The sequence below is a fragment of the Sceloporus undulatus genome, chromosome 1 (genome assembly GCF_019175285.1).
Source record: "Sceloporus undulatus isolate JIND9_A2432 ecotype Alabama chromosome 1, SceUnd_v1.1, whole genome shotgun sequence".
In the NCBI taxonomy this organism is placed as follows: domain Eukaryota; kingdom Metazoa; phylum Chordata; class Lepidosauria; order Squamata; family Phrynosomatidae; genus Sceloporus; species Sceloporus undulatus.
The window spans coordinates 313,022,673-313,049,757 of record NC_056522.1 but is presented as its reverse complement, the minus strand read 5'-3'; the positions used below and the strand labels follow the sequence as shown (position 1 = coordinate 313,049,757).

Sequence of the window (27,085 nt, the reverse complement as noted above, 5' to 3'; positions counted from 1 at the left end):
ATTGAGGGCAGATTTTGGGGCCAAAATTATGCATTTTGATAAGACTCATGGATAAGTCAAGGGTAAAACATGTAACAAAAAATCTATAGGGACATGTAACAAAAGATCTATAGGATGAAGCAAAGAAAATGCCAAGGAACCTACAAAATTCCAGCAGGTATAACTATTTCTGCTCACACTAAAGGCTGGATGGAAGAGAGAAAAGAAGGGGGTCAAGTGCTTCCAGGACAGATTACACTCTTTCCTTTCACCAGAGGATGGTTCTCATATATATGACTAAAAGTACAGTACTTACATTGACCCATGGATAAGTCGACTCATGTTTTTGTGGTCAATTATTTGACTATAATCTCTAGACTTATACATGAGTATATAAAGTAATCTGCATGGTGACATTAACAAGCTATACTCTTTCAGTCATAGACAACCCCTCCCACACCCCCAAACTGCAATATGTGGATCACTGACCTATTTACTCTGCAGAGTGGTTGTATAGTTTTGATGAGATAATGGTAAGTGTTTTGTACATCCTAAGTATCTATATAAATACTTATTTGCTTCTTCATTTTAATTGGTTCACAGTGAAACTGCTATTGGAACCAATGTATTTTATCTAGACTGGACCTCCCCACTACTTCTGCTGCTACAGAGGAGATAAGAAGGACAAAGAGAGGCTCAGTGAGATTGTTTGCTCAGTGAGAAACCAATACAACCTACAAGAGCAACATGGATCCAGTTTTCCACTGTTCAGGTTGGTATTGCAGGTAAGCATGGACTATACAATTTGGATGTTTCTATCAAATCAAGCCATGTAAATGCATCTTTCCTTATCAAATATGGATACCTCCTATCCAATATGGATAATCATCCATACCTTTCTATCCTGCAATTTTATCCCAATACATTGGTCTACACTGATACAATAAAGATGTATGTCATCAGTTGATATTTATGCTGACCTGTTCAATTTTGCTGGTAATGAGCTTTTCAAATCGTACCACACAGACAGAACTGACAAGAGGTCACTGTACTTTCTCATACTTAGATGGATAAGTTTTTGTTCCATCAGAAAACACAGAAAGATCAATTTAAAACCCCTCTCCCCAGAAGAAAAACACAGAACTATTTATCAGTCATATTGACCAATAAAGAACATCAGCCTATATTTATGCTAATGTTAATTAAGGAGAATGTGTAAGATTATGAATGCCAGAATATATCATCAGTTCAGATAGTTTTAAAAAACATAATGCAAAAGTTGATTCAGACTCAGAAGACATCATCACTGCTGCTCAAGTGAGTTTATTGTTCTTGTTCTCCGTCCTCTGTGCTTCAGCATATTTTTCCTTCCTGCTGTTTTTATGTCTGTATTTTGTAACTGCTGCAGTAAACTATGGGCTCTTGCTGGTGAAACTGAGCAAACACATTTCAGGTTCATTGTTAAAGGTATCTTTCCTCACTTTTATTGCTTGCTGTGAGGCACTTATTCCATCCCAACTGCAACATGGCTGGTCCTTTTGATCTGGATCTGAAACACAGAAGAAATACAGCCAGTTCAGTGACAATATGATGTGTAGTATATACTTGTGTTTTGTTTTTTTAAAAAATAAGTTTCAATAATAGTATTTCTGCAGACAAAGAGAGGCTGAGTTGTTTGCTCAGTGAGAAACCAATACAACCTACAAGAGCCACATGGATCCAGTTTTCCATTATCAGCTAGTTTTTGGCTGGCTGACAATGTGCCTTCTCATTTTACTTCTGCTTTTGATCAACAAATCCCTATCATTTTTGCAGCAATGAGATCAACTGTTCCAGAGGCTTCCAGGGACCAGGTCATTTGGCAAAGAATCCACTTGAAAGAGCATGAAATACAATTAATATTAACAAGGAACTTGGCTTGACATGATATGTTCCCTGTTGTGTTTGCTGTCCACTGTAAGGTTTCTGAGAACCTCTACTTGAAACCACCTAAAGGGAGCAATTCTATGCTACCAGGGAGGGCAGCTGAGTGCTTGTCACATGCTTCAGATGACCCTCTTTGCAGGTAGAAAGGGAAGTCCATGGGCAGAGACCTTTCCTATTAGTTGCTATTATATACTATTAATTTGGCTTCAGCATATGTCAAGCCAAGAAATAAGGTCTTGACTGCATGGGACAAATACCATGTCCTTCTCCACATCCCCACAGTGATCAGTCCAAACAATGCTGGACCCAATCGTTGAAACTGGCACGAACTGTCCAGATGACATCTGGCCAGTTCAGCACCAAACCCACAATATGTCCTGCTTAAACTGAATTAAGAAAACCCACATTTTGCTCCAGAAGATTAGGAACACTCCAGAGCAACGACAGGTCGCTGGTACAATAGGTAAGGGGGGAACATCAGGCAGGGACGTAGCCAGGATTTTGGGAAGGGAGGGTCCAGACTAAGTGCCACCATTATAATGGGGCTTGGGTGTGGCAGTGCAGTGGCGCACGCCATTCATTGTATCTAATGGAAGGGGGGTCCAAACCCCACAGACCCCCCTGGCTACGTCCCTGCATCAGGTCAGTTTTAGGCCCAGAATACTCTGGGCTGCTCCCTGAGGATTCTGGCGCATGGAGACACCACCTAAGAGGCCTTAAATAGAAGAACCTGTTATTAACAGCTCTACTCAGATCTTTCAGAGTCAGGGCTGTGGCTTTCTCGATTCAGTCAATCCATCTGTAATGCCATCTTCCTACAGCCTTCAGCTTTATTAAACATTATTGGTGAACTTTACCTCTCCATGCAGCAAGAGAAAGCTCTGTTATTCCTTGCTTGACTACAATATTCCATAGATGCGGGGAGGAGAGAGGACAGGGCATTTCGGGCAGGGACGTAGCCAAGGGGGGGTCCTTGGGGTCCAACCCCCCCTTCCGTTAGATAAAATGAATAGTGTGTGCTGCCGCACCGCTGCACCCAAGCTGCATTATAATGGTGGCACTTAGTCTGGACCCCCTTCCCAAAATCCTGGCTACATCCCTGTTTCGAGACGTGTCAGGAGAGGCCTTGGATTTACTGGATCATGTGCCTAACATGCACTCAGACAGGCCTTGGACTAGCGTTGGACCTATATAGACAGGCCAAAATAAAGCTGCTTCGGGTCACTTTGGAGGTAAGCTGTTTACAATGATGCATGCGTCCTAAAGTCAGAAGCAACGCCAACGCCATGCTCTGGTCCTAAGGACTGGAGCATGGCTTTGGCGCGGCTTCCAGACTCTTAGGACGCATGCATCATTTAAACAGCACACCTCCAAAGTGACCTGAAGCAGCTTTATTTTGGCCTGTCTATATGGGGCCATAGTTAATTCTATCCCTTTTGGTTTTGCACAAGAGATTAAAAAAAAAAAAGTAACCAAGAAATTGGTTAAATACTTTCCTTTCCAGCCCCAGCCTCTATAATAGGGTTACTATATTTTGAAAAGCTAAAAAGAGGACACATTTACCAACTGATTATTTCAAACCACCTATTGCTATGATGACTCTTTAAATGTCACTATTGTAAAAGCCGTGATAATTGCTACTAGAAATATACCTAATCTTCATTGTATTGACATAACAACAATTTTGCCTCCCCCCTTCCCTGCCTTACTTGCTCCACCAAGCCACCCTGTTCCATCACACCCATGTGGCTGGAAGCTGTCTAAAACACCTCCCTTGGCTCGCTCACTTTCCACTTCAGGGTTCTGATCTCCTTTTGATTTTAACAATCTGCCCAAATAGAAATTTGAGCTCTGAGAAAGAGGACATGCCCAGGACAGGAGGATATATGGTGCCCCTACTAAGGAGTCAGAAGGGCTCTGTATGTAGTAGTGCCTCAACTGCAGATTCCAGGTAGTTATTACAGCTTTGCCTGTGGATAAATCCTACAGCTAAATTTGGATATAATCTGTTAATTTGGGTTTAACAAAGAAATGCCAATTCAGTGGGTCCTTGTTATCCACTGGGGTTTGGTTCCAGGATCCCCCGTGGATAACAAAATCCATGGATGCTCAGGTCCCATTAAATATAATGGCATAGCAAAATGGTGTCCCTTATATAAAATGGAAAATGGAAAATCAATGTTTACTTTTTGGAATGTATATTCTTTTTGAATATTTTCAAGCCATGGATATTTGAATCTGTGGATAAAAAATCCATGGATAAGGAGGACTGACTGTTCTTTGTAAAATAACATAATCAATATATTACTTTTGGGGGTTAGGTGTAAGAAGTAGTATTTACTCCAGAAGTAGACATTTAAGAGGTGGAGGCTATTTGCCCACCTGTGTGACCCCCTCCAAGGGTCCCAAAAACAGAAAATTGGTCTCTGGACCTGTGGAGGTTACCCACCCCAATTTACATGATACTTCAAAGCATTGCTGGGAGTGGAGCGACAATGTTAAGGATTTCTGAGGCGTTCTGAGGTTGTTGGGCTTTTTAAAACAAATACTTCTGTAGACCAACAAATAACTATCATAAAAGGTAACACATTCACTTAAGAAATAACATTTGTGAGCTCTGACTGACATTTTATACAATCACAAAACTGACCTTACTCTAGACACCAAAGTACACAAGAGGGGATTCTTGCAGGTGCAAGCTCTTTCATGAATAATGGCAGTCTTTAGAGTGAAATTGGGCAAAATCCCTCAACCTCACTTAGATTGGCATTGAGATTAAAAGGAGCAAAGCAAAAACCCTGACTTCCCTAGCTCCAATCTTCTGAATAACCCCTCTGTCCATGAGCTAATCTTCAGTGGGTGTGGACTGGTATGTGTCTGTTGAAATGGATGAAACTTTGCTGATCTGTATCTGCTGAGGATGTGAACCTAGGCACATTTATCACATATTTCAGCCCCAAGAGAAGACGTGATGATGGGCAAGCAGCCAGCTTTGCTAATCTATCCAATCTCTCTATTAGAGATTTTCTAAAGGCAAAAGTATTTAACTAAGGTTGGACAGAGCCCAGAGAGTTTAAACAAGTTTATCTTGCAGCCTTTCATCAAACGGCTTTGGAACAAGGTTCAGTAGTTATTAGGATTTAATCTATCTTGAATTTTATAAATTGTGGCCTGGTTTAGACAATACCTTCTCCATGTTTTAGACTGCCATATTTTTGCTTGCCTAGTGGGCCTATATCTTGCCATCCATGCACCCATCCATGGGCATATCATTTGAATGCATGTATCTGTGCATAATATCCAAGTCACATATGCTTGAATGCCATGATGGATATCTCAGTTACAGTTTGACCATGCAATGACCTAGACCATACAATAATAGAATCATAGAGCTGGAAAAGACCTCAAAGATAATCCAGTCAAATCTCCTGCCATGCATGAATACATAATCAAAGCACCCTCAAGAGATGGCCATCCATCCTCTGTTAAAAACCCCCAAAGAAGGAGATTCCACCACATTCCAATCTAGACCTACAGAGGTTGTATTTTATGTTTATACGCCTTATTAAAATATGTGTGTGTGTGTGTGCGCGCATGGCTGTCTGGTGGCTTTGGACACAGGATGGGCAGGATTGCTCTTGGAAAGCAGTTGTTCCTCTCTTGTAAGAATCTATAGGAAACAGGCTGTTGAGGCTTATAGCCACTTGTAGCCAACATAGCAATATGGGAAGGCTAGGGTTTGAAGGACCCCTTGGAAGGAGATGTTGAAGCCAGTGTTGAGGGTACCCAGACAAATGAAAAGATAAGAAATATCCAGAGAAGCAACCAAGAATAGTAAAAATATTCCAGGTGATAATGAATTACTGCAGATTGCATCTTCTTGTTTGGTAGAGAGCTTAGCTTAAAGAGAAGTGTTTGCTGCTACTAATTGCACAGCAAGGTGACAGAGGTCTAGGCAAATATGTGCTCCAGCAGGCTGGATTTCTTCAGCTGATCATTCAACTAAGCTCCATTGTAGTAGCAATGTAAAGCAAAGTTTCTCCAAGGACCCCCCTCCCCAGGGCAACATGCACCTAGATGAGACAACTGCTATTGTTCATGAACAAAGCATTGAAAAATGTCAACAAAGCTGGGTAAAGATGCAGATTTAAGGTAGAGGAATGGTCTCAAAGGGACTGATGAATTGAATGGAATTAGTATGTCAACTGGAACTTTTGAGAGAGGGCATCATGTGGACACTGGAGGAAGAAAGGGAGCCAGTATACTTTAAAAAAGAAAACAAAAATACAGCACTTCCCTTCTTTGTTTGACTCCATAACACTATCAGCTTGATCTCCCAGTCAGTAAAGTAGAGCACTCTACCAGACTAACTAGTTCTTTGCCAAAGTACAGATTCTAGCCTGAAGTTCTTGTCTTGTTCAGGTATTGGAACTGATATTTATTGGCACTTTGGAGCTCAAAAGAACAACATGCTACAAATCTCACAAAATTAGGAACAACTTCAGGATGTGCAAATTCTAATTACGGAGTGAACTTGTATAGCTGATGATGAGGAGAGACATGCACATTTCCCTTGAGATGCTGGGATGGTTGTAGAACTAAGATGAGCAAAACATCACCCTGGCAACTGGATTTTTTTGCTTCCCTAACTCCATTTCAACTCCCTGAGAAACTGTTCTTAAGAGCTGGAGTTCTCTGAAGAGTGGCATGTGAAGGGGCACCAGAAATTTGGAAGAAATGGGCAGTGCTGTCTTGTGCAAGTGGAAGCGCCTTTTTGCTTACACAACACAACCTGATGGGATGCAAGCCATAATGGGATGCAAAGCTTCATTCTGCAGAATGTCAAAGAGATTGCACTGAGCAACATTACTTCTCAATAACATCTTAATCCATGCTAATTTGGAACAAATATGTTCTGTCTGATCCCCACATTACTTGTTTCTGTAAATACCACTAGAGGTGTTTGCACTTGGCATTAAATGCTGTGTATAGTTTGTGCTCCAAGAGTGTTTTTATCACTAAAATTAATACTGGTACATCATAAGGTAGCTGTTAGCCTGCCTTACAAGAAATAGTTGTTTGGTCAACTTTTTCCTAAATCCTTTAATCCTGGGAATTGTCTCACATCTATTCCACTCTCATTAGACCTTTTAAAAATATCTGTCAAGGGGATTTTTTAAAAAACGTTTTCATAAGAGAGCCATCTTATTATTAACTTTTCACATTCCTGTCTATTTAACATTCTGCAGCAGGGGTAGGCAACCTGTGGCCCGCGGGCCGGATGCGGCCCGGCAAGGCCTTGGGACCAGCCCCAGCCTGGTCCTGCCGCCGATTGCCGCCGGGGCCTTTGGCCTCTCGCGCGTGGGGGCAATTTCTATAGATGCCTCAGAAACATGCATTTATATTAACATTTTTTTAAAAATCAGCAATTTTTTTTGCGTGTCCTCCACTTTTTTTAAAAAAAAGTGTCCACCATTTGAAAATGTTGTCCTACATTTGTCCCGGTTTATTTATTTATTTAAATTGTTTTAAAATTATTTAATTATTTATTTTTTGGCTTCGGACCCCCAGTTGTCTGAGGGACAGCAACCAGTCACGAGGCAAGAAGGGGTGCATTAGTTCATAAGGCATGTTGAACAGAGAGAACAAGGAATTGCTGAAATAGCAGATGAGAAGTGCTGCTGTGTAGGCAGCCATACAAAAGGGCTAGAAAGAACATTATGGAATGTTTAAATATTTTCTGAAGACACCTCCCCTAAAAATGGATCATTTAAAGCACATCAAGGGAGAAATGAGCTGGGTGAAATATTGTGTTTCAAAGGGTTGTTCATGCATGGGTCTTTGACCTTTCTTATTTAAACTTCACAACATGCATGCCTTCATCCAATCAATCCAGGTTCTATTCCTGACATTGCAGAATGAAAACAATCCTGTTGATGTTTGAACTCTGAAAATTAAAAACAACAACAACAACAACAAACAGTTGGATGCAGTTCCTTTTCTCCATCCATTTCCCCAGACTCACGATGTTGCTTTGATCATGAGCATGTCATTTCTGGTGCCATGATGATACTAATGTGGGTTACTTCTCTTTCCCCAACCCTTCATCTTCTACTTTCCCCACTTACTCATTTTAGTCAGATTGATTTCCATTCATCTAACAGCAAGGACTGTCATCAGTTGAACAATAAAATGAACCAGATTTTTATTGGTCATCTTTGTACATGTTCACACATATGTCCACTTTCTGTGAGTGTGGGTGCGTATGAGGGAGGGAGGGAAAGAATATACAGTGCACCTGTGCCATGCGTGGGTGCACTATATGTGGCTTTCAGCTTATGCAGAAGCCGCACGGCAATAGAATGAATGGCGCCTGTGCCTGTGGCGTACACACATCACCGCGCCACAGCCTCATTATTTTCAGTGGGGCGCAAGCATACACGTTTTTTTGGCTTACACCAGGGGGATGGTCCAGAATGGATTGCCCGCATAAGATAAGGCTCCACTATACATATACAAAAAGAGAAAGAATACTTTCAAACTGTAATATACAGCATCATAACCCTGTGTAATCTCAACAAAGTAATCACATTCACTATTCTGAAAATATTAACTCACACTATTAATTTGTGCAAAGAATGGGGTTGGTGTTCAAATACAGTGCACAGAACTTTTCTTCTTCTGTTTCTTACTTGGTGGCACAGGAGCCTCAAATTTTGCATATGTATACTCATGGACACTCATACATGGATATTCACACTTATCGATGTATAACTATAAACAGGTACCAGTAGGTACCTTTTTTTTTTAACTTGCAAGATGGTTCATTTTCCAAGATGACACTTATGGTTTTAAGCATCTTACTAAATTATCAAGTGCAATCTTGTCTTGCACATCCTATAGCCATGGTGGTGAACATATGGCATGTGTGCCAGAGATGGCACGCAAAGCCATTGTTTGTGGCATGGGGAGGGTGGTGAAGAGGAGGAAAAGCTGTGTGCCTGTTCCTCCTCGTTCCCATCTGGGGCAGCTGAAGGCTTGGGAGGCAGGGGAAGAGGAGGAACAGGCATGTGCCTGTTCCTCTTCTTCCCCCCTCACTACCCAAGCTTTCAGCTGTCTCTGGAGAGGCAGCTGATAGCCCAGGAGGGCAGGGAGAAAAAGTCCTGCGCTGGAAGTCCGGCACCCTAGGACAGATGACTCGCCCCAGAAGTCCCGCTCCCGGCACCAGGTAACACCCAATGCCAGAAGGCCTTTTAGTTTGGGCACTCAGTCCTAAAAGGTTCACCATCCCTGCCCTATACCCTTTATTTCTACAATTCTACTGAGAAGATGAGAGCTAGTGTGGTGTAGTGGTTTGAATATTTGACTGTGACTTTGGAGACCAGGCTTTAGTTCCCAGATCAGCCACAAAACCCACTGGGTGACTTTGGGCAAGTCACATGCTCTCAGCCTCAGTAGAAGGCCATGGCAAAACCTCTGAACAAGACTTGCCAAGCAAACCACATGATAGGCCTGCCTTAGTGTCACCATAATTTGGAAACAACTTGAAAGCATACAACCACCACCACCACCACCACAACAAAAACAAGAACAACTGTGAAGATACATATTTTCACTACAAGATGCACAGCTGGAAAATAGGATGGACATTTCATTTATTCTTTTTAGCTACATTTATACCTTTTCTTTCCATTAAAAATGTCCAAACAGCTCAATTATACATTTAATTACTACTATAATTGTTTTTCTGCTTATTGAATACTCACCTCATTCTTGCATGATTTTTGCTTTTTCTAGACTTAAGCATACCCACATTTCTCCTCACCCCTGAATGTGGCCTTCTATTTATTGACTTTTGAAAATTCCCATAGCCTAGAACTATTTGTCTTCCTTAGAGTTAATAAGGCAAAAGCAAGGGATTATATCCAGATACCCCTGCAGTGCACAGAATTATATTTTCTTATTAATATTATCCCTAGAGAGCCAATTTAGATGAAAGTTATATTAAAAGGGCCACAAGGTAATAACGTGCTGCAGGTATATTATTAGAGGTAAGCTAATAGTAAAATACAATTTATATATGAACACATTTCTACAAGTATTAAATTCCAAGTACACAGTTCTATATTAGTAAGTCAACAAAGCATTTTTGTTTCTAGACAACATGTTTAAATCTAAATAAAAGTACATATTTAGATTTTTATATAAACAGTACTATCATTACTGCTAATAGTAATTATTAGTACTACTGTTAGTTCAGCTACTATAGTAATAATAATTGCAAAAACCTCAAGGTTATCTTTTTGTGCAACCCCAAAGGAATGGATTTTCTTAAGTGCAAGGTAACATACAGTTAAGAAATAAAATACTCTGTTTTCCTTGAACAAAGGCCATCCTTCACATTTCATTTGAACAGACAATGTGCTCTCTATTATAGCAGTGTGCAAGGATCAAAATGTCTTCAAATATAAACCAGTTTAGCATCTACAGAACCATCTATAAAGTATGCAATAGCACTAAAAAAATATCATTCGCCTAGTCATACTTTGCTCCCTTTTAAATAATATTCTGCCTCTCAAGCAATTCTTTTGCATCTCTTAATGTCTGATGTATTCTATGGACAGTCATTGTGACGGAAATGGACATAAAAGACATATTAATATTTATTTTGACTTGTTCTTCTCTATTTGTAGATGAGAACTAAAGTAATTTTATCCAGCATGGATGAAAAACTTGCTATTTGCTTCAGATATAAACTGGAAGGAAAGCTCTTTGTTGAGCTTTTCTTCCTCCTTTTGGTCATATTTGGCCAAGGGAAGAAGGAGATCCTGTGGCAATGCAGTATGTGCCAGAGAGTTCTTCGAGAGCTGTCAGATGTATACTTGATAAAGTGCTCATCTACAATGAAATATACTCATAATTTTCTGCAAGGAAATATACTCATAATTAGTAAAAGTATGCTGCCTTATTCCATATCCCCAGTAAACATACAAACAGAGAGGCCATAATACCCTATCCTTAGAAAGTAGGAGGAGAGCTCTACGTATTCCTCCTCATCCCTACACACTGGCTGCTAAAACAATGGAGCAGTTAACAAACACTTTTACCAGCAGTGCCAGTAGTACGATTATCAAATATGTTTAGCTATAACATAGAGAGGGACCATTTGGGGCAGCACATTGGGTTACATATCAGTTACAGACATGGCCAGAGACTAAAGTGCCTCCATCAGTCATATAAGTAATATCAAAAGGTTTGGTGACACCTGGTGTGTGTATGTGTGTGGGGGGCTGTCGAGGAGGGGCAGCAGTGGCCTGCTTTAGTCTTGCTCATCTGCTGCTGCTGCCTTGGCTTTGTCCCCAGAGGGCTGGTGAAGAAGCCATGAGGAACTCTGCTGCAGTGGGAGGAGGCCCCCATCAGGTACCATCCCTTCTCTGGAGTATCACCTGGTGTGGTCCAAACTCCCTGCACCCACCGAGTGATATCACTGATTCATATAATTAATGTGAAATTTCGCCAGAGTCAGCAGAAACAGAAAATCTTGAAATGATGGTTCTTCACTGAGCCAGATTCACACACCTGTCATTCTCCTGTCAGGAAAGATGGGGAGCAAGCAGAGATGCCAAAACTGTTTTTAAGGTGAAGGAGGGTCAACACTGGCAGAAAGGTTGTCATTAATTTTTCCTACTTGAAGGTACTTGCAAGGGGACAGCAAATTACTTTTTTCATCCATTAACATTCAAGCACCCTTAAATCCGAAAACTCATACAAGCACAATGTGTACACAGAAGCACCCTCCATGTGTTCATTGTACCTTGTTGTTGTTGCATGCCTTCAAGTCATTTCTAGCTTATGGCAACCCCAAGGCAAATCAATTATGTGGTTTTCTTGGTACGATTTGCTCAGAGAAGGTTTACCATTGCCTGCCCCTGAATCTGAGAGCATGTAACTTGCCCAAGGTCACCTAGTGAATTTCAACCCTTGATCTCCAGAGTCATAGTCCAAAACTCAAACCACTATGCTATATTGATTTCCAAGTAAATGTGCATAAACTAGGGACCTTCTCACATGGGGGAAATCGGGCAAAATTGGAGGTTTAAACAGGAATTATCCCATGAAAATAAGATTTTCACACAACGTCACTGGTAAACAGGCAGTAAACAGACAATAAACAGCAACAAATAAACAGACAATAAACAGCTAAGCTAAGGCTGACCCCATCCAGTTTCAGATATCTAGGGGTCTTAATAACAAAGGTCCTGTGCCAGATTGTGCCCTGTAATTATAAACCCCTTATGAAATGGCTGAAGAAGAAACTACGACAGTGGAAGTCCTTTCACATTTCTATGTTGGGGTGAGTAGCATTACTTAAGATGGCTGCATTGCTCAAAATTTTGTTCTTTTTTCAGAACATCCCTCTCTGTCCTCCCAAGCAATTGAATCATAGAATATTTTGATACGTGGCACTCAGAGATAAGCCAGTTTATTTTTGAAGGTAATATACCCGGCTTCTCCAGGAGTGTTAGGCATGGCACTTTGCAAAATGGCAGCCTAGGGTTGCCTGAATTAGAATTTTATTTCAATGCCTTCCAAATCAATAATGGTGGTGTACAGACCGTCCCTTTGGGGACATTGAAATAAAATGGTACAGCAGGGTTTTTTTTTATGGTGAGAGACCTATTTGTACATGGTAGACCCAGGTCCAGAGAGTGTCTAATCAAGGCCCTTTCCCCCTCTGAGCCCTCTTGCATGCAATTGAATCAAATTGCATCCTTTTTAGCTCAGCTCATTAAGAGGAAAGAACTCTCTTGCTCACTTACTCTATTTGAATGCATGTGTATAAACGAAGATACTTGCATTAAAGGCAGAGTGGCAAAAATATATAAGTGGATGCTACATGAGACTTTCAGTTGTGGGCTGATTCATAAAGTGCAGTGGGAGGTGGATTTAAACATTCAAATAACAGATTCAGAGTGGCTTAAAATCTGGAACACTCCCCCATATAAATCTAATTCTACAGCCCTGAAAGAAACCACTCTTAAAGTTGTGCATAGATGGTACCTCACATCACTACAACTTGCACACATTACTAAGAACCCCACCTCATGCTGTTGGAGAGGGTGTAGTAATAGAGGTACCTTCCTGCACATGTGGTACGATTGTCCAAGTGTATTTGCATTTTGGCATTCAGTAGTTAACTTAGTTTCAGAAATCACTGATCAAAAATTGTCCCTTCTTCAGAACTTTTATTGCTTTCAGTGTTTTTTTAATGAAAACAAGACATTGCACAATAAAGATATTATTGCATTTTTGAAATTGCCGGGGCTTGGAAAACTGGAAAGGTCAATATGACTGATTGGTGGCCTCGATTTTGGAATTTTTGGTTTATGGAAAAGCTCACTGATCAATCTAGAAGGTAGCGGGGGTGGAATCTTCTTCTGCCTTTTGAAGAATGATGGTCCCCACTTATATCTTATCTCAACAACATAGGAGCAGAAGTGAGTCTTCCTTTGTAATATGATGCCCTTTCGATGACTGAATGGGTGCAAAGAAGGTATCTCTGTGTTCTGAATCCATTCCTGTTTTTACATAATGTTGCCCTTTTACATTCCATATGACCTTGAATTTTTGAAGCTGGTTTTTAAGGATCTGTATTTTAGCTTGTTTTTAATAATAATAAAAGAATGAAAAAAAAGCAATGTCAAACTGCATTAATTTTGTAGTGTAGATGCAGCCAGAATTCCATGAAACAGTCACATGGATTGGATTGCATGAAGTGCACTGTATTTTAAAATAACATTCAGTTATTTTAAAATGCTATTTAATATATGTCTTCCTCAAATAACAATATATAATTGCAGAATTATTCTATCTATATGAAATACTTAATAATTAAAAGCATAATAATTTCAGAGTCGTAAAATTATTACTTATTTTAGAAAAAAGGAGAAGTTTCCAATACTGAAAAGAGATACAGTATTTGCAGCAGTGGCTTTTACATGGAACTGAATACTGTACTTTAAACAAAGGATTCTCCCTGTGAGCTTAATATCCCTCTGCCACAGCAACATCATAATCCATATTGTTTTGGAACACCATGAGACAACCCATTATAACAATGCACTCTAGAGAATAAAATCCTAAACTGGTTGGTGGAAGGAGGTGGGTGGGATTTGACAGAAATTGGGACATAGAGCTGCCAGACCCATCTCTTGTTACTCAAGGGTAATTTATTATTGTAAGCAAGATCTCCATCTGAATGTTAACATTTGCTGAGGGTTCTGTTTTTTTATAAGTTTGCTGTATGTGGGTGGAAGGGACTTCTTTGTGATTTTGAAGGAAGATGGACCCACTGACTTTTTTATGTGCCTTGTTTCTGTTATCCTAGATAGTTACAGCCAGTGGCAAATGTTCTCCTCCCTCACAAAAATCTCTCAGACTTCTTTCCTTCCAATAAAATCTTACTCTGTCTCCTGATTTATTTGTTTTTGCCACTGACCTCTTCTCTTCTCCATTTCAGATAACAAAAACTGGAATACTTCCAATAACCTGACATTATTAAAGTAATGTTTAGAAATGTTGATAATGCTAAGATACATGGCTTCTGGTAACCCATAGGACAGAGATATGTAGAGTCACAATAAGTGGCCTGTGCATGCAACCTTACAATTGCTGTTGTGTGCATGATAATGTTAAGATACACAGCTTCTGGGGACAGAGATACATAATGGGACAGAGATACATAAAGTTACAATAACTGACCTATGTATGAGACTTCACGGTTGCTGTTCTGCGCATTATGTGACTTCATTCCCACACATTAATAAAAAGGCTGGACAGCACTCTTGCAGAGCAGACAAGTCAGTCAAAGCAGTTCAGCACACACTTCCAGATAAACAACTTTTTCATTCCTCCCACCTTCCTTCACTGCCAATATGAATAGCAAGCAAAGCTCACTCAGAGCTCTTTCCTTATATATTTCATATTTTATCCTTTCTCCTGATGTACTAACATTAGCGTATCTAACAGATTGTTGCTGTTACATGGCTTTGGTGGGGTAATTTAAGAGCCCTTTGCTTATGGCTTGGCTCATGCAAGAGAAGGTGGTGCATACATAATATAGGAGTTAGTACGTATTCAACAAGGCACCCATCATTGTGTAAAGAAAACCCAAAGCAGAACAATGGGTGGGAGACATGAAGGATTAGAACAAGCTATTCATAGTAATTTTCAGTGATATCTTGTCAAAAGATATCCTAAATACAGGCATAAAATAGGGTCACACTTCTTGTTGTTACATGCTTTCAAGTAAATCTTCCATCACCAGTCCATCTGCAGATACCAGCAGTTGTGGAAGTCCACTTCTGTTTATTTTTGTTTATTTTTTCTAAACTTATTTCCCCCCTTTTAGAGACAAAACCAGGAATGTAATGACCATGGACCTTAGTTTATAAGAGGCCTCTTTTTAAAAGAATTGATTATTACTTTCTGGAGTGCAGGTCTTTATGCTTTAATCCAGATGATAGAGAGAGAGAGAGAGAGAGAGAGAGAGAGAGATGAGGGCTCCATAACACATCACAATGGAGGGGCAGGAGCATATAATCCACCCATGTCTAACATTAGATACACACACACGTATACCTATCCATAATATTCTCCAAAAAGAGGGCCATTATGGAAAATGTACACAGTCAGAGCAGTCAAAGTAGGAAATGACATATGCCCTCAGCACATTTTTAAAAAAAAAAAAAAAAATTGGCTCAGCTTCAGTAGGAGGTGCAGAATGTGTCTGATGGAGGCAATTGCTTTGGTGCTTGCTTGGAAAATCAAACACAGTGCCTCTTTTGATGCTTGCTTTGAGAATATGTTTTGGGTCAAGGTGGCACCTGCTAGACGAAAAGATACTACTTGTGATTCACTTTTTGATCAACCGTTGTAAATGGTTTCTGAAAGTCTCTCAGCCCTCTGTGAATTGTGTGTGCTCATGATTTGGCTTGGGACTTAATCATCTTACAGGCTCCTCTATGTAACCAACATATAAATCAGTAATACAGTCAGCCCTCTGCATCCACTGATTTATTTTATCCATGGATTTAAGCATTCACAGTTTGAAAACATTTAATATATATATATAAATTCCAAAAATATAAGGGACACCAGTTTACTACCCCATTATATTTAATGAGACTTGACAAAATTCATGGATTTTGGTATCCATGGGGGTCCTGGAACCAAACTCCAGTGGATATCGAGGGCCCACTGCATGTCTGTATGATCAATATCTTTGCTCTAATATCTTTATTAATTTTTTCAAACAAATTAAAAAGTTCACATGCTATATCATTACACAAAGTTGTCTTCTCCTGCTAATGATCTATCATCTCATACAGAAAAATTCCATTCTTTACCTTCTTCTGTCTTTGTACTTCCAGTTTCTGATGTCCTTTATGTGTTACTTACCTCATTTCTTCTCAATTCTTGCTTGCATTCATACATTCCACATATACATATACATATATAATGTCCCTATTTACATTTTCTCTTCAATACAATTCTCCTAATCAATAACAAAAGAAATTGCTGAAGGCATGTCAGTGTCAGAAACTCTGTATTAACTCAGGTAGGTTCCAACTAGCACACTGCCATGAAGTGAACAAACAACAGGAGATTTAAGGGGATATTTAGAGAGGGTGAAGGGTTTAAGCCATTTGGGTATGGGTAGCAGAAAAAAATACATTACAAGCTTCTGTATGGACAACTAATAAAATAAAACTTTTATTTTTATCCCGCTTTTCTGTGACGAGACAATCAAAGCGGCTCACAACACATTAAAATATCCACATTGAACACTATGTGCCAAATTCCCCCCCTTAAAACATGATACAATTAAAATTGAAAGTTAAAATATCTGTTAATAACACAACAAAAATATAACGAGGACAGAGCAGTGGGCTAATACATGATGTGAGGGGTGATCATTCTGTGGCCGGAGACTTTTATTCAGGAAAGGCCTACCAGAAGAGATCCGTCTCAACAGCTTTTTTAAAGCTGTCTAAGCTGGCAATTTGACGGATCTTGTCCGGCAGGCCATTCTATAGTCTGGGAATAATTGCTGAGAAGGCCTACTTGGAGGTAGCAATTAGTCTGGATTTTAAATGCTACAATAGATTCCTCCCGGAGGACCTGAGGGTGCAGGGCAGATTATATGGGAGCAGGCGATCCCTCAAATAGGTTGGACCCAAGCCATGTAGGGCTTTAAATGTTATAACTAACACCTTGTACTGTGCCCGGAAACTAATAGGCAGCCAGTGAAGAGATTTTAGGACGAGTGTTATTCGGTCACTCATATTTTTTCTGGCAACCAGCCAGCACTAGCTGAAGTTTCCGGACTAGGCACAAGGGTAGCCCCATGTAGAGTGCATTACAGAAATCAAGTTGTGAAGTTACCAGCGAATGTACTACAGTTTCTAGGTCCTTTACTTCCAGGAAAGGGCATAGCTGGCATATCAGCAGAAGCTGATAACAGGCGCTCCTGATCGTCTCATTCATCTGATTTCTCATGTGAAGCAACGGATCTAGGAGCACCCCCAGACTGTGAATACAGTCCTTTGTGGAGAGCGTGACCCCATCCAGGACTGGAGGTTGTAACCCTATACCTAGTTTGGGGGCCCCTACTGTAAGTACCTCTGTTTTGTCTGGATTCAGCCTGAGTTTGTTTTCTCTCATTCAGCCCATTACTGCCTCAAGACACTGATAGAGGAAAGAAATGCCATCTGTCATTGTAGCTGCTGTTTATATAAATAAACAATAAGCATGCTCAGCTTCCACAGTCTTCCCATTCCAGGGCTTTCTCCATAGTCCCTGAGTAATATTTGCTCCAAATTGTACAAATGGCTCCCCTCTGAATCCACATGGGTTCTTCACCTGCCTTGACAGGCCTGCTTTTGAGCTGAGTCCATCCATTACCTTACCCCCTTCTTACCAAGAAAGCAAGATTATGATCATAGCAGAATCAGCTGGGAATGTTGTTCCAAAACTGCATCTGCACTGCAGAAAAAAATCTGGGTTTGTCATGATTTTAACTTACATGGCTCAATGCTATGGAATTTCCAGAATTTCATAGCATTGAGCCATGGCAGTTAGTGGTCCAAACAGGATCCCCCCCCCCACAGTACAGATGCAGCCTATGATTCTACAAATCCATTACACCTCCTTTATAGGTCCATGTGGGATAACTTCCATTGTGAAGCACAAAATGAGCTCCAAACACTCTTATTCTGCCCTCTTCCATTCCATACTCAATACCCACTATTATATTCCCAGCATGTTAGAGCAAGACAGAAACAAAAACATTTTGTCACTTTTGATTTAGAAGAAGAAAAGAAACGGCTGGAACATGTACACTTGTAAACTCAGTTATATCATGACTAAAAGACAGTGTCTAGTTTTGATACTCTGGCGCTAAATACGGTTACTTGGAAATAAGCAGCAGTTTGTCATAGACAAGGATAACATATATTTAAAAATAAAAATGATAAAATTAGCATTTGTGACTACATAGATGCCCGAAGAGCGGTCTCCTCTTTTTGCACTCTCTTGATATGAATCTTGTTCATGTATTAATCTGATGTGTGTTCAGCCAAAACTGCAGTCCAAGACAGATGTGTGCATGCAAACCTCACTTCAAGATCTCACTATGCATCCAGAAATAATTTGAACTTGGTGTATTGGACATGAAGATTTGAGGACAGCTCTGTAAATGTGTGATGGCTGAATGTGGTTACCTCTGCCAACAGCTGCCACTCTTTGGACTGTCATATGAAAGCTCTCTGGGTCACTGGGTCCTGGACTAGAGTTATATGTCTGCCTTAATGGTAGGGCTAGCTTACCCTGGTTCAGCACAGTACATTTTCATATATTTAACAGCACTTTCTTTATAAATATTGCTTTTCTGTGGTGCGCATCAGTGCTCTCCAGATGTGGTGACCTACAAGCCCCGTCACCTGTGCTCAATGTGGGCAATGTGCTGATAGGCATGATAGAAGCTGAAATCTAGTGTCTCTGCAGGATATCACTTTGATGGAGGGTGTAATACATATTCCACAATGTCTTTTTCTTTCTTTCTTTCCCTCCAATTCAAGGACTTTTGTTGTGATTGTTTTCTACTTTCCCTCTCTGGATGTTCTGATCTTGTTATATCTCTTCAGCTGTCAATTTTCTCTCCATTATTATTTGCATATTTCAATTTATGCTGATTCAACAGATAGTTCCCAGCTGTCTGCATGACATAAAGCGGGGTGGAGAGTGGGGGACATAACAGACTATGAATAGGTGATTGCTAGTCATAAATGTAATGGTAAAATTCCTGAAGATGAGCAACAACAAAAAAGTGTGAGAGAAATTTCTACACTGTAGAAATAATGCAGTTTGACACCACTTTAAGTGCTGTAGTTTCTGTAGGATGGAGTCAGGGCAGATAAAGTGGTATCAAACTGCATTATTTCTACAGTGTACAGTAGATGCATCCTTTGAAGTGACACCACAGGCTTTTGCCCAAAATCTCGGAACAGTTCCTCCTTTCAACTGTGTTTGCTGATTTTAGGTGTTTTAACAACGTCATGTTGAAGAATTTGACTTTTAAGCGGCATATGTCTGTCTATGTGAAGAGGTAATGTACACTTTCTGTTTTCAGCTAATACTTGGGAAGAGAGAGCCCAGCTACTCCAACAGAGCATTTCTAGGAGTTGAAATCAGGAAACAGTTAAGTAAAAGCAGGTGGAGCACTGTGAGAGCAAAGCAGGAAATAGCAGAGTGTCTGAATGCATTCGAAAGAATGTTCTCTGTCTCTCCCCCTTAGCCCTTGGGCAGCTGCAATGACTAGCTATCCACCCACTCCTCCTCCGCTGCCCTTATCTCTATCAGCCTCTGAAGACACGCAGCCTTGAAGGCCGCAAACACCATTGGCCTGAGTAATCCTCTGCAGTTCTGAGCCTGGCCCTGGGAGTATTAGAAGGAAGCTGCCTGGAAGGCAGAAGAAATAAGAGACCCAACCCACTGCATTAAGGGATGAATGAATAAAAAACACCCTGTAAGCGCCAAGATCTGGAGCTGAAAAGAATTGCCTAAAGCCTACGGTTCCAAAAACAAATAACATAAAAAAGGAGGAAAACATACTGCATTTTGAAACGAGGGCTTTTAATCTTTCATCTCTTTAAACTTAAGGAGTTGCTTTCTTGTTCTTCAAAAAATCCTCAGCAATATCCTTTAAGGTGAAATCCAGGAACTGTTTTTGGCTTTGGGGAATGTGTCTTTATAACAGGGCTTAGTAGAACAAAAATAGCCAATAATTATTCCATCCTTTTAATTATGAAGTTGCAGAGTGCAACATAGGCTTCACGTCTTTACTTTTTTCATAGTAAAGTTTTAGACCTTGTAAAATCAGGAATAAATTGTTTTGTTATTATTAATTTTGATACAAAGGACCAACCTAATGAGTAGCATAATTATTCTGGTTAAATTTCAACTTGCATATAATATATGTGCAATGTTTGCCACACATATGGTGTTCTGTGTTTGGTATAGGGAAAAGAATGTATTTATTTATTTTAAATATTTCTATACCTCCTTTTATCCCATTTAAGCTTTCAGGGCAATTCACAGCCAAATTAAGTCATAATACAATAAGGTAACCAAAAATAAAGGTCCATAGTGATGTAAGGCTAATTAAAATCTCTGGGTGAATAAAAAACATATTTAGCTAATGTCAAAAGGATTCCAGTGGAGATGCCATGCAAGCCTCTTTAAGAAGGATACTGAAAGAACTGGGGTGCAGTACCTAGAAGACCCAAGGCACCAGAAATGGGCCTTTGGTGCAGGTCTTAGAATACAGTATCGGCAGATTGATAGAGAACAACGAGCTCCCTTTGTTTGGATCCCAAGCAGTTTAGCCCTAGAAACTGGTTTGGAAGCAAAGCTTTGATTTGTACTTGGAAGTAAAGACGTAACCAAAGAAGTAATTTCAGCACTGCTTATCATATTCACAAACCTGACCAACAGGTCAGAATTGCAATGGTCACATTTTACACCAACCAATGACATCTGAGCCATCTTCAAGGGTGTTGTCTCCCTGGGGCAAAGATCCATGATGTTACAGAAAGGCTGACAAGACTTGTCAAGTCTACTGACCGTTATCCCGTTCTTTTGGTTCATGTAGGAACCAATGATACTACAAGGCACAGCCTTCAGAATATCAGAAGGGTTTATGAGAGTCTGGGTAGGAAGCTGAAAGAGCTGGATGCACAGATTGTCATCTCATCGCTTCTCCCAGTTGAAGGGCATGGTCCAGGAAAGGAGAGGAAAATAGCAGATGTAAACAACTGGCTCTGCAGATGGTGCCACCAAAAACGATTTGGATTCTTGGATCATGGGCTGCAGTTCCATGAGGGGGGACTTCTGGCAAGGGATGGTTTGCAACTCACGCCAGTTGGCAGAAACGTTTTTGCCAATAGTCTTAAAAATTTGATCATGAGTGCTTTAAACTGAGTTACGAGGGTCATTCAACAAGTACTTAGCCTCACCGCCCGATGGCGCTGCTGTTACAAAAGAGTTTTACCATTGTGCAGTACATTCTTTTAGAAGCCTACTGTCAAAGTTTTAGTCAATTCCCTTCATTTGTTTTGTTTTGATAGCCTTTGGAAGCGAGCGTGTCGGTCAGTTTTACAAAAATGGAAAAAGAGCAGTATCGTTCGGTGATTCAATTCTTGTTTTTGGAAGGGAAAAAGCGCAGTGAAATCAAAGAGCGCTTGGATGCTGTGTACGGTGACTCTTCTCCTTTGATGGTGGCCAGCAAGAATTGGTTCAATGAGTTTGTTCATGGCCGCACGTCGGTTTTTGATGAGCCACGCCCAGGTGCCTGTTCTATCGGCCGGAAAGGTGATGGCCACCGTTTTCTGGGATTCACAAGGTGTGATCCTCATCGATTACCTCGAGAAGGGTAAAACAGTCACGGGGCTCTACTATGCCTACTTATTGAGCCGATTTGACGCCAAATTGAAGAAAAAACGGCCCCATTTGGCGAAGAAAAAAGTGCTGTTCCACCACGACAACGCGCCGGCTCACACCTCCGTGGTCGCCATGGCCAAATTGGTCGAATTGGGCTATGAATTGCTGCCCCATCCACCATATTCTCCAGATTTGCCCCCCTGTGACTTCTTTTTGTTTCCAAACCTGAAAAAGTCACTTGCCGGGAAAAGATTTGGGTCGAATGAGGAGGTCATCACCGCCACGGAGGCCTATTTTGCAGACCTCGGGAAAACGTATTTTTCAGACAGGTTGAAAAAGTTGGAGCATCGCTGGGCCAAGTGTATCGAGCTAAAAGGAGACTATGTTGAAAAATAAATTGCCACTTTTCCAAAATTTTCATTTTTCTTTTGTAGGCTAAGTATTTATTGAATGACCCTCGTATATGAGGGAGGGAGATAGTATTTTGGAAGGCAGGAGTCATCAAGGGATGGAGATAATAAACTGTTTTAGAGGGAGCAAGGCAAATAGTGCCAGGACCCAACAGTGAGAGACAAAATACCTTTACACAGGCAGAAAGTAGTGAGGACCCATGATCTTAGATGTCTCTACACAAATGCACAGAGCATGGGACATAAACAGGATGAACTTGAACTCTTAGCACAGCAAAGCAAATATGATGTCATAGGCATCACTGAAACCTGGTGGGATGAGTCTCATGATTGGAATGAAGTAATAGAGGAGTATAACCATTTAAAGAGAAATAGACCAAACAAGAAAGGAGGAGGAATAGCATTATATGTCAGGGATATTTTCACCTGTGAAGAGATCCAGGACTTATATTCTGGAAACCAGGTGGAGAGCATTGGATAAAAAAGAAAGGGAAGGGAAACAATGGGGATGTTATTGTGGGAGTCTACTACAGACTGAGGAATTGGATGAAGTCTTTCTCGAACAGATAACCACACACTCAGAAAGGAGAGATGTAGTAGTGATGGGTAACTTCAACTATCCTGATATTTGCTGGAAGTCAAACTCAGCAAAATCCTCAAGGTCTAACAAATTCCTCACTTGCCTGGAAGACAATTTCATGGTTCAAAACGTGGAAGAGGCAACAAGGGGATCACCTATTTTGGATCTGAACCTAACCAACAGGGATGGCCTAGTTAATGGAGTGCAAGTGGTGGGATTCTTAGGTGGGAGTGATCATGTCCTCCTGGAATTTATCAGCTTGGTAGATGAAGGGAACACTGGATATTTTATCTTGATTTCAGTAAGGCCTTTGACAAAGTCCCCCATGCCATTCTTGCTAGTAAAATGTGGGTTAGACAATGCAACTGTTAAATGGATTTGTAATTGGTTGACCGGCCGAACCCAAAGGGTGCTCAACAATGGCTCCTCTCCATCGCTGCCACAGGGCTCTGTCCTGGGCCCAGTGCTATTCAACATCTTTATCAATTACTTAGATGAAAGACTAGGGGGCACACTTATCAAATTTGCTTATGACACCAAGTTAGGAGGAATAGCTAATACCCCAGAGGACAAGATCAACATTCAAAATGACCTTAATGGATTAGAAAGCTGGACCACAGATAACAAATGAATTTACACAGAGAAATGTAAAGTACTGCACTGGGGGGGGGGGGGGTGAAATGCATAGATATAGAAGGGGGGCACCTGGCTGAATGAGACTACACGTGAAAGGGATTCAGGAGTCCTAGTAGACCACAAATTGAACATGAGCCAACAGTGTGATGCAGCAGCTAAAAAAGCCAATGAAATTCTAGGCTGTATCAATAGAAGTATAGTGTCTACATCAAGGGAAGTAACAGTGCCACTCTATTCTGCTTTGGTCAGGCCTCATCTGGAATACTATGTCCAGTTCTGGGCATCACAATTCAAAAAGGATGTTGAGAAGCTGGATCATGTCCAGAGGAGGGCAATCAAAATGGTGAAGAGTCTGGAAACCATGTCCTATGAGGAGAGACTTAGGGGGCTGGGTATGTTTAGCCTGGAGAAGAGAAGAGGTGATATGATAGCCTTGTTTAAACATTTGAAGGGATGTCATATTAAGGAGGGAGCAAGCTTGTTTTCTGCTGCTCCAGAGAATAGGACCCAGAACAATGAATGCAAGCTACAGGAAAAGAGACTCCCTCCACCTCAACATTAGGAAGAATTTCCTGACAGTAAGGGCCTCCCTTGGAGGATGGTGGAGTCTCCTTCTTTGGAAGTCTTTAAAAAGAGGCTGGATGGCCATCTGTCAGGGGCTTTGATTGTGAGTTCCTGCATGGCAGGGGTTGGACTAGATGGCCCTTGTGGTCTCTTCCAATTCTATGATTCTATATAACTTTAAAGTGGATGACAAAGTCATTAAAATAGTCAAAGATTTTCATAATCAGTCATAAAGTGAAATGGAGACTGTACTCAATAAATCAGAAGACCACTAGGATTTAGAAGAATAGCTATGAAGGAACTGAATTAAAACCTTCAAGTGTAAAAATATATTATTGGATACCAAAGTATGGATTAATCATGCTGTAGTACTTTCCATTTCTATGTCTGCTCGTGAAAGCTGAAGAAATCTGACAAGAAGAAAGTCAACTCATTTGAAATGTAGTGCTGGGAGTAAATTCTAGGGATACTGTGGGCTGACAAAATAACCAATAAATAGTCCTAGACAAATCAAGCCTGAATACTCCCTAGATACCAAATTGACTAAACTGAGGTTATTGAACTTTGAATTTATCATGAGATGACCTGACTCACTGGATTCCACCTCAACATTAGGAGGAACTCCCTGACAGTAAGGGCTGTTCGACAGTGGAACACGCTCCCTCGGAGTGTAGTGGAGTCTCCCTCCTAGGAGGCCTTCAAACGGAGGCTGGATGGCCATCTGTCGGGGATGCTTTGATTTGGATTTCCTGCATGGCAGGGGGTTGGACTGGATGGCCCTTGTGGTCTCTTCCAACTCTATGATTCTATGATTCTAAAAGATTATAAGACTTGGCTAAGTGGGAGGCAGAAGGAAAAAGAGGAAGACCACATTACAGGTGGAAATTCTTAATCCAGGAAGCCACAGCCCTGAATTTGCAAAACCTGAGTGGGGCTGTTGATAACAGCATCTCTTGATGTCTCTTATTCATAGAGTTGTGATAAGTCAAAACTGACTTGATAGCAATTGATAAATTTTTCACCAGTCATATATTTCTTATGCACTGAGTGATACATAAAATGCAATAAAATAAACACAGCTTCATCCATCAGGTGTAGGCCAAGAGCAGTGCTTACAAGTAGCCAGCGTATCACTTATGTAAGTATTACACAAGCCAAGGTAAGTAAAGAATTGATCTGGCCTAAGGATGTAAATCCTTGATTATTTTGTCCTTGCACTAAGAATGAATAATTGTTGTTTTTCTCCCTGCTGCAGCAGAAAAATGAATATTTTCCAGTTTTCTTCTCATATTCAAGTGTCTCAAAATGTTCCGTAGGATTTTTCTGCACAGAAAAACATGCACTTTTTTTTAACCAAAAAACCCACATTCCTGTTAAAAAAAAACATGCTTCCTGTTAGAAAACATTATTTCCTGTGCAAGAAACACATTTTCTATGTAGAAAATGTGGATTTCTGTGCACACACCCCACCTTTGTATTTCCCTACATAGAACAATTTTCCAGAATATGTTGGGCTATTTGAACACTGGGGGGAAACTGTGTGAAAGTCTCAACTGCTCTGTTATTCCCAATGGAGTTTCCTGAGTGGGAGAAGAGTAATAGAAAATATTCTTTCCATCCCTAATATGGCCTTCATTGAAGTTCAGATTTATGTTGCAATGCGTGGGCTCACAAATTAGTGCCCAGCTTCCAAGGGAGGGAGGTCTGTCAGACTGTGTTCTTTGCCTTATTTGCTTTTCCTCCTGCTTATTCTGTCCACACATCCTCCTTTGTTCCCCAGACAAACACCTTTACACATTTACTTTTAGGAATGGCTAAAAAGTTGCTGTGTTTGTATTTCAACATTGAAACCTCCATTTTATACCTGCTGAAACATGGCCCCAAAATCCATATATAGCCAAGATTTGGGATAATAAATAATAATAAAAATATTATTTATATTTTCCCGCCTCTCCCAGGTGGATCAAAGTGGGATTACAACCCAGTAAAATATAAAATGCTTAACAATAAATTACAATAAAATTAACTAATATGTATTTCAATGTGTTTCAATGTGAGATGTATTTCAAAGGAAATGAAGCATGCCACTGTGCATTTAACTGACGTCGGACTAAATATTTAGAAATCCTTACAAACATTTCAATAGAAATATGCACAATTAATGTGTGTAATAGAAAATGTATACAAATAGTGTACAGGAATTATGCAGAGCAGTGGCAGACAGAAGATCTTGGAGATGTCTCATTCATAGGGTTGCCATGGGTTGAGATTGACTCAAGGGCATTTAACAACAACAACAAGTGTACCTTATATAATATGAGCAAGAACATATATGTGAATTCTGTGGTGGAGGAACATCTCACAGTTTGGAGGGGGTAACAATGGATCAGGAATATTGGTGGGATGATGACAAACTCAAGAAGGCAAACAGATTGACATGTTCCAATGTCTGTACAGTGTTTCCTCTATCTGGATGATTTGGGAAGTATCTTTATAGTTGCACCTGGTAGATAGAGTAGTCATAGAATCCCTAAATTCTGTTATTCTCTCTGGGACACAGTGGCTAATCCTAATTCCCACTGTGCTGCTTCTATTTTTAGGACCCATAATTGTGGTTCAGGCTGGAATTCTCTCAAACCAGTATTGAAGCAGGGGATGTGGTTTACAGTTTCCCTTAAGGTTATTGTTTGAAGGATTATGACATAATATTTGAGAATAAGAGCTTGCTTGCAACTGCACAAAAGGTTAGTTTATCAAGAGGCATTAAAAACAACCCCCGACTGCCAAAAAGCAACATGAAAAAAATTCCCAGATTCTGCCTGTGCACTGACTGAGTTTGCTTTGTGCCAGTTCTGACTTAAATGAAGCTTTCAATAGACATTTGAATGAGAAGGCTACGAAAGGGTGAGAAATAAAAAAGCTACTCCTTAAATCTTTGCCCTCTTCAGAGCAAGCATACACATGAAAAGAATGGAAGATATGCACAAGC

At 40.4% G+C, this 27,085-nt stretch overlaps 1 protein-coding gene across 1 annotated transcript in view; it reads right to left on the bottom strand.

Moving 5' to 3' along the window:
• Positions 1 to 276: 276 nt before the first annotated feature.
• RAD51B (RAD51 paralog B) overlaps positions 277 to 27,085 on the bottom strand; it is a 449,375-nt gene continuing 422,566 nt past the window's right edge. Inside the window, exon 9 of the mRNA XM_042459821.1 lies at positions 277 to 1,528. Within this exon, the coding sequence (XP_042315755.1) occupies positions 1,392 to 1,528 (137 nt within the window). The 3' untranslated portion in view covers positions 277 to 1,391. The remainder of the gene's footprint in view (positions 1,529 to 27,085) is intronic.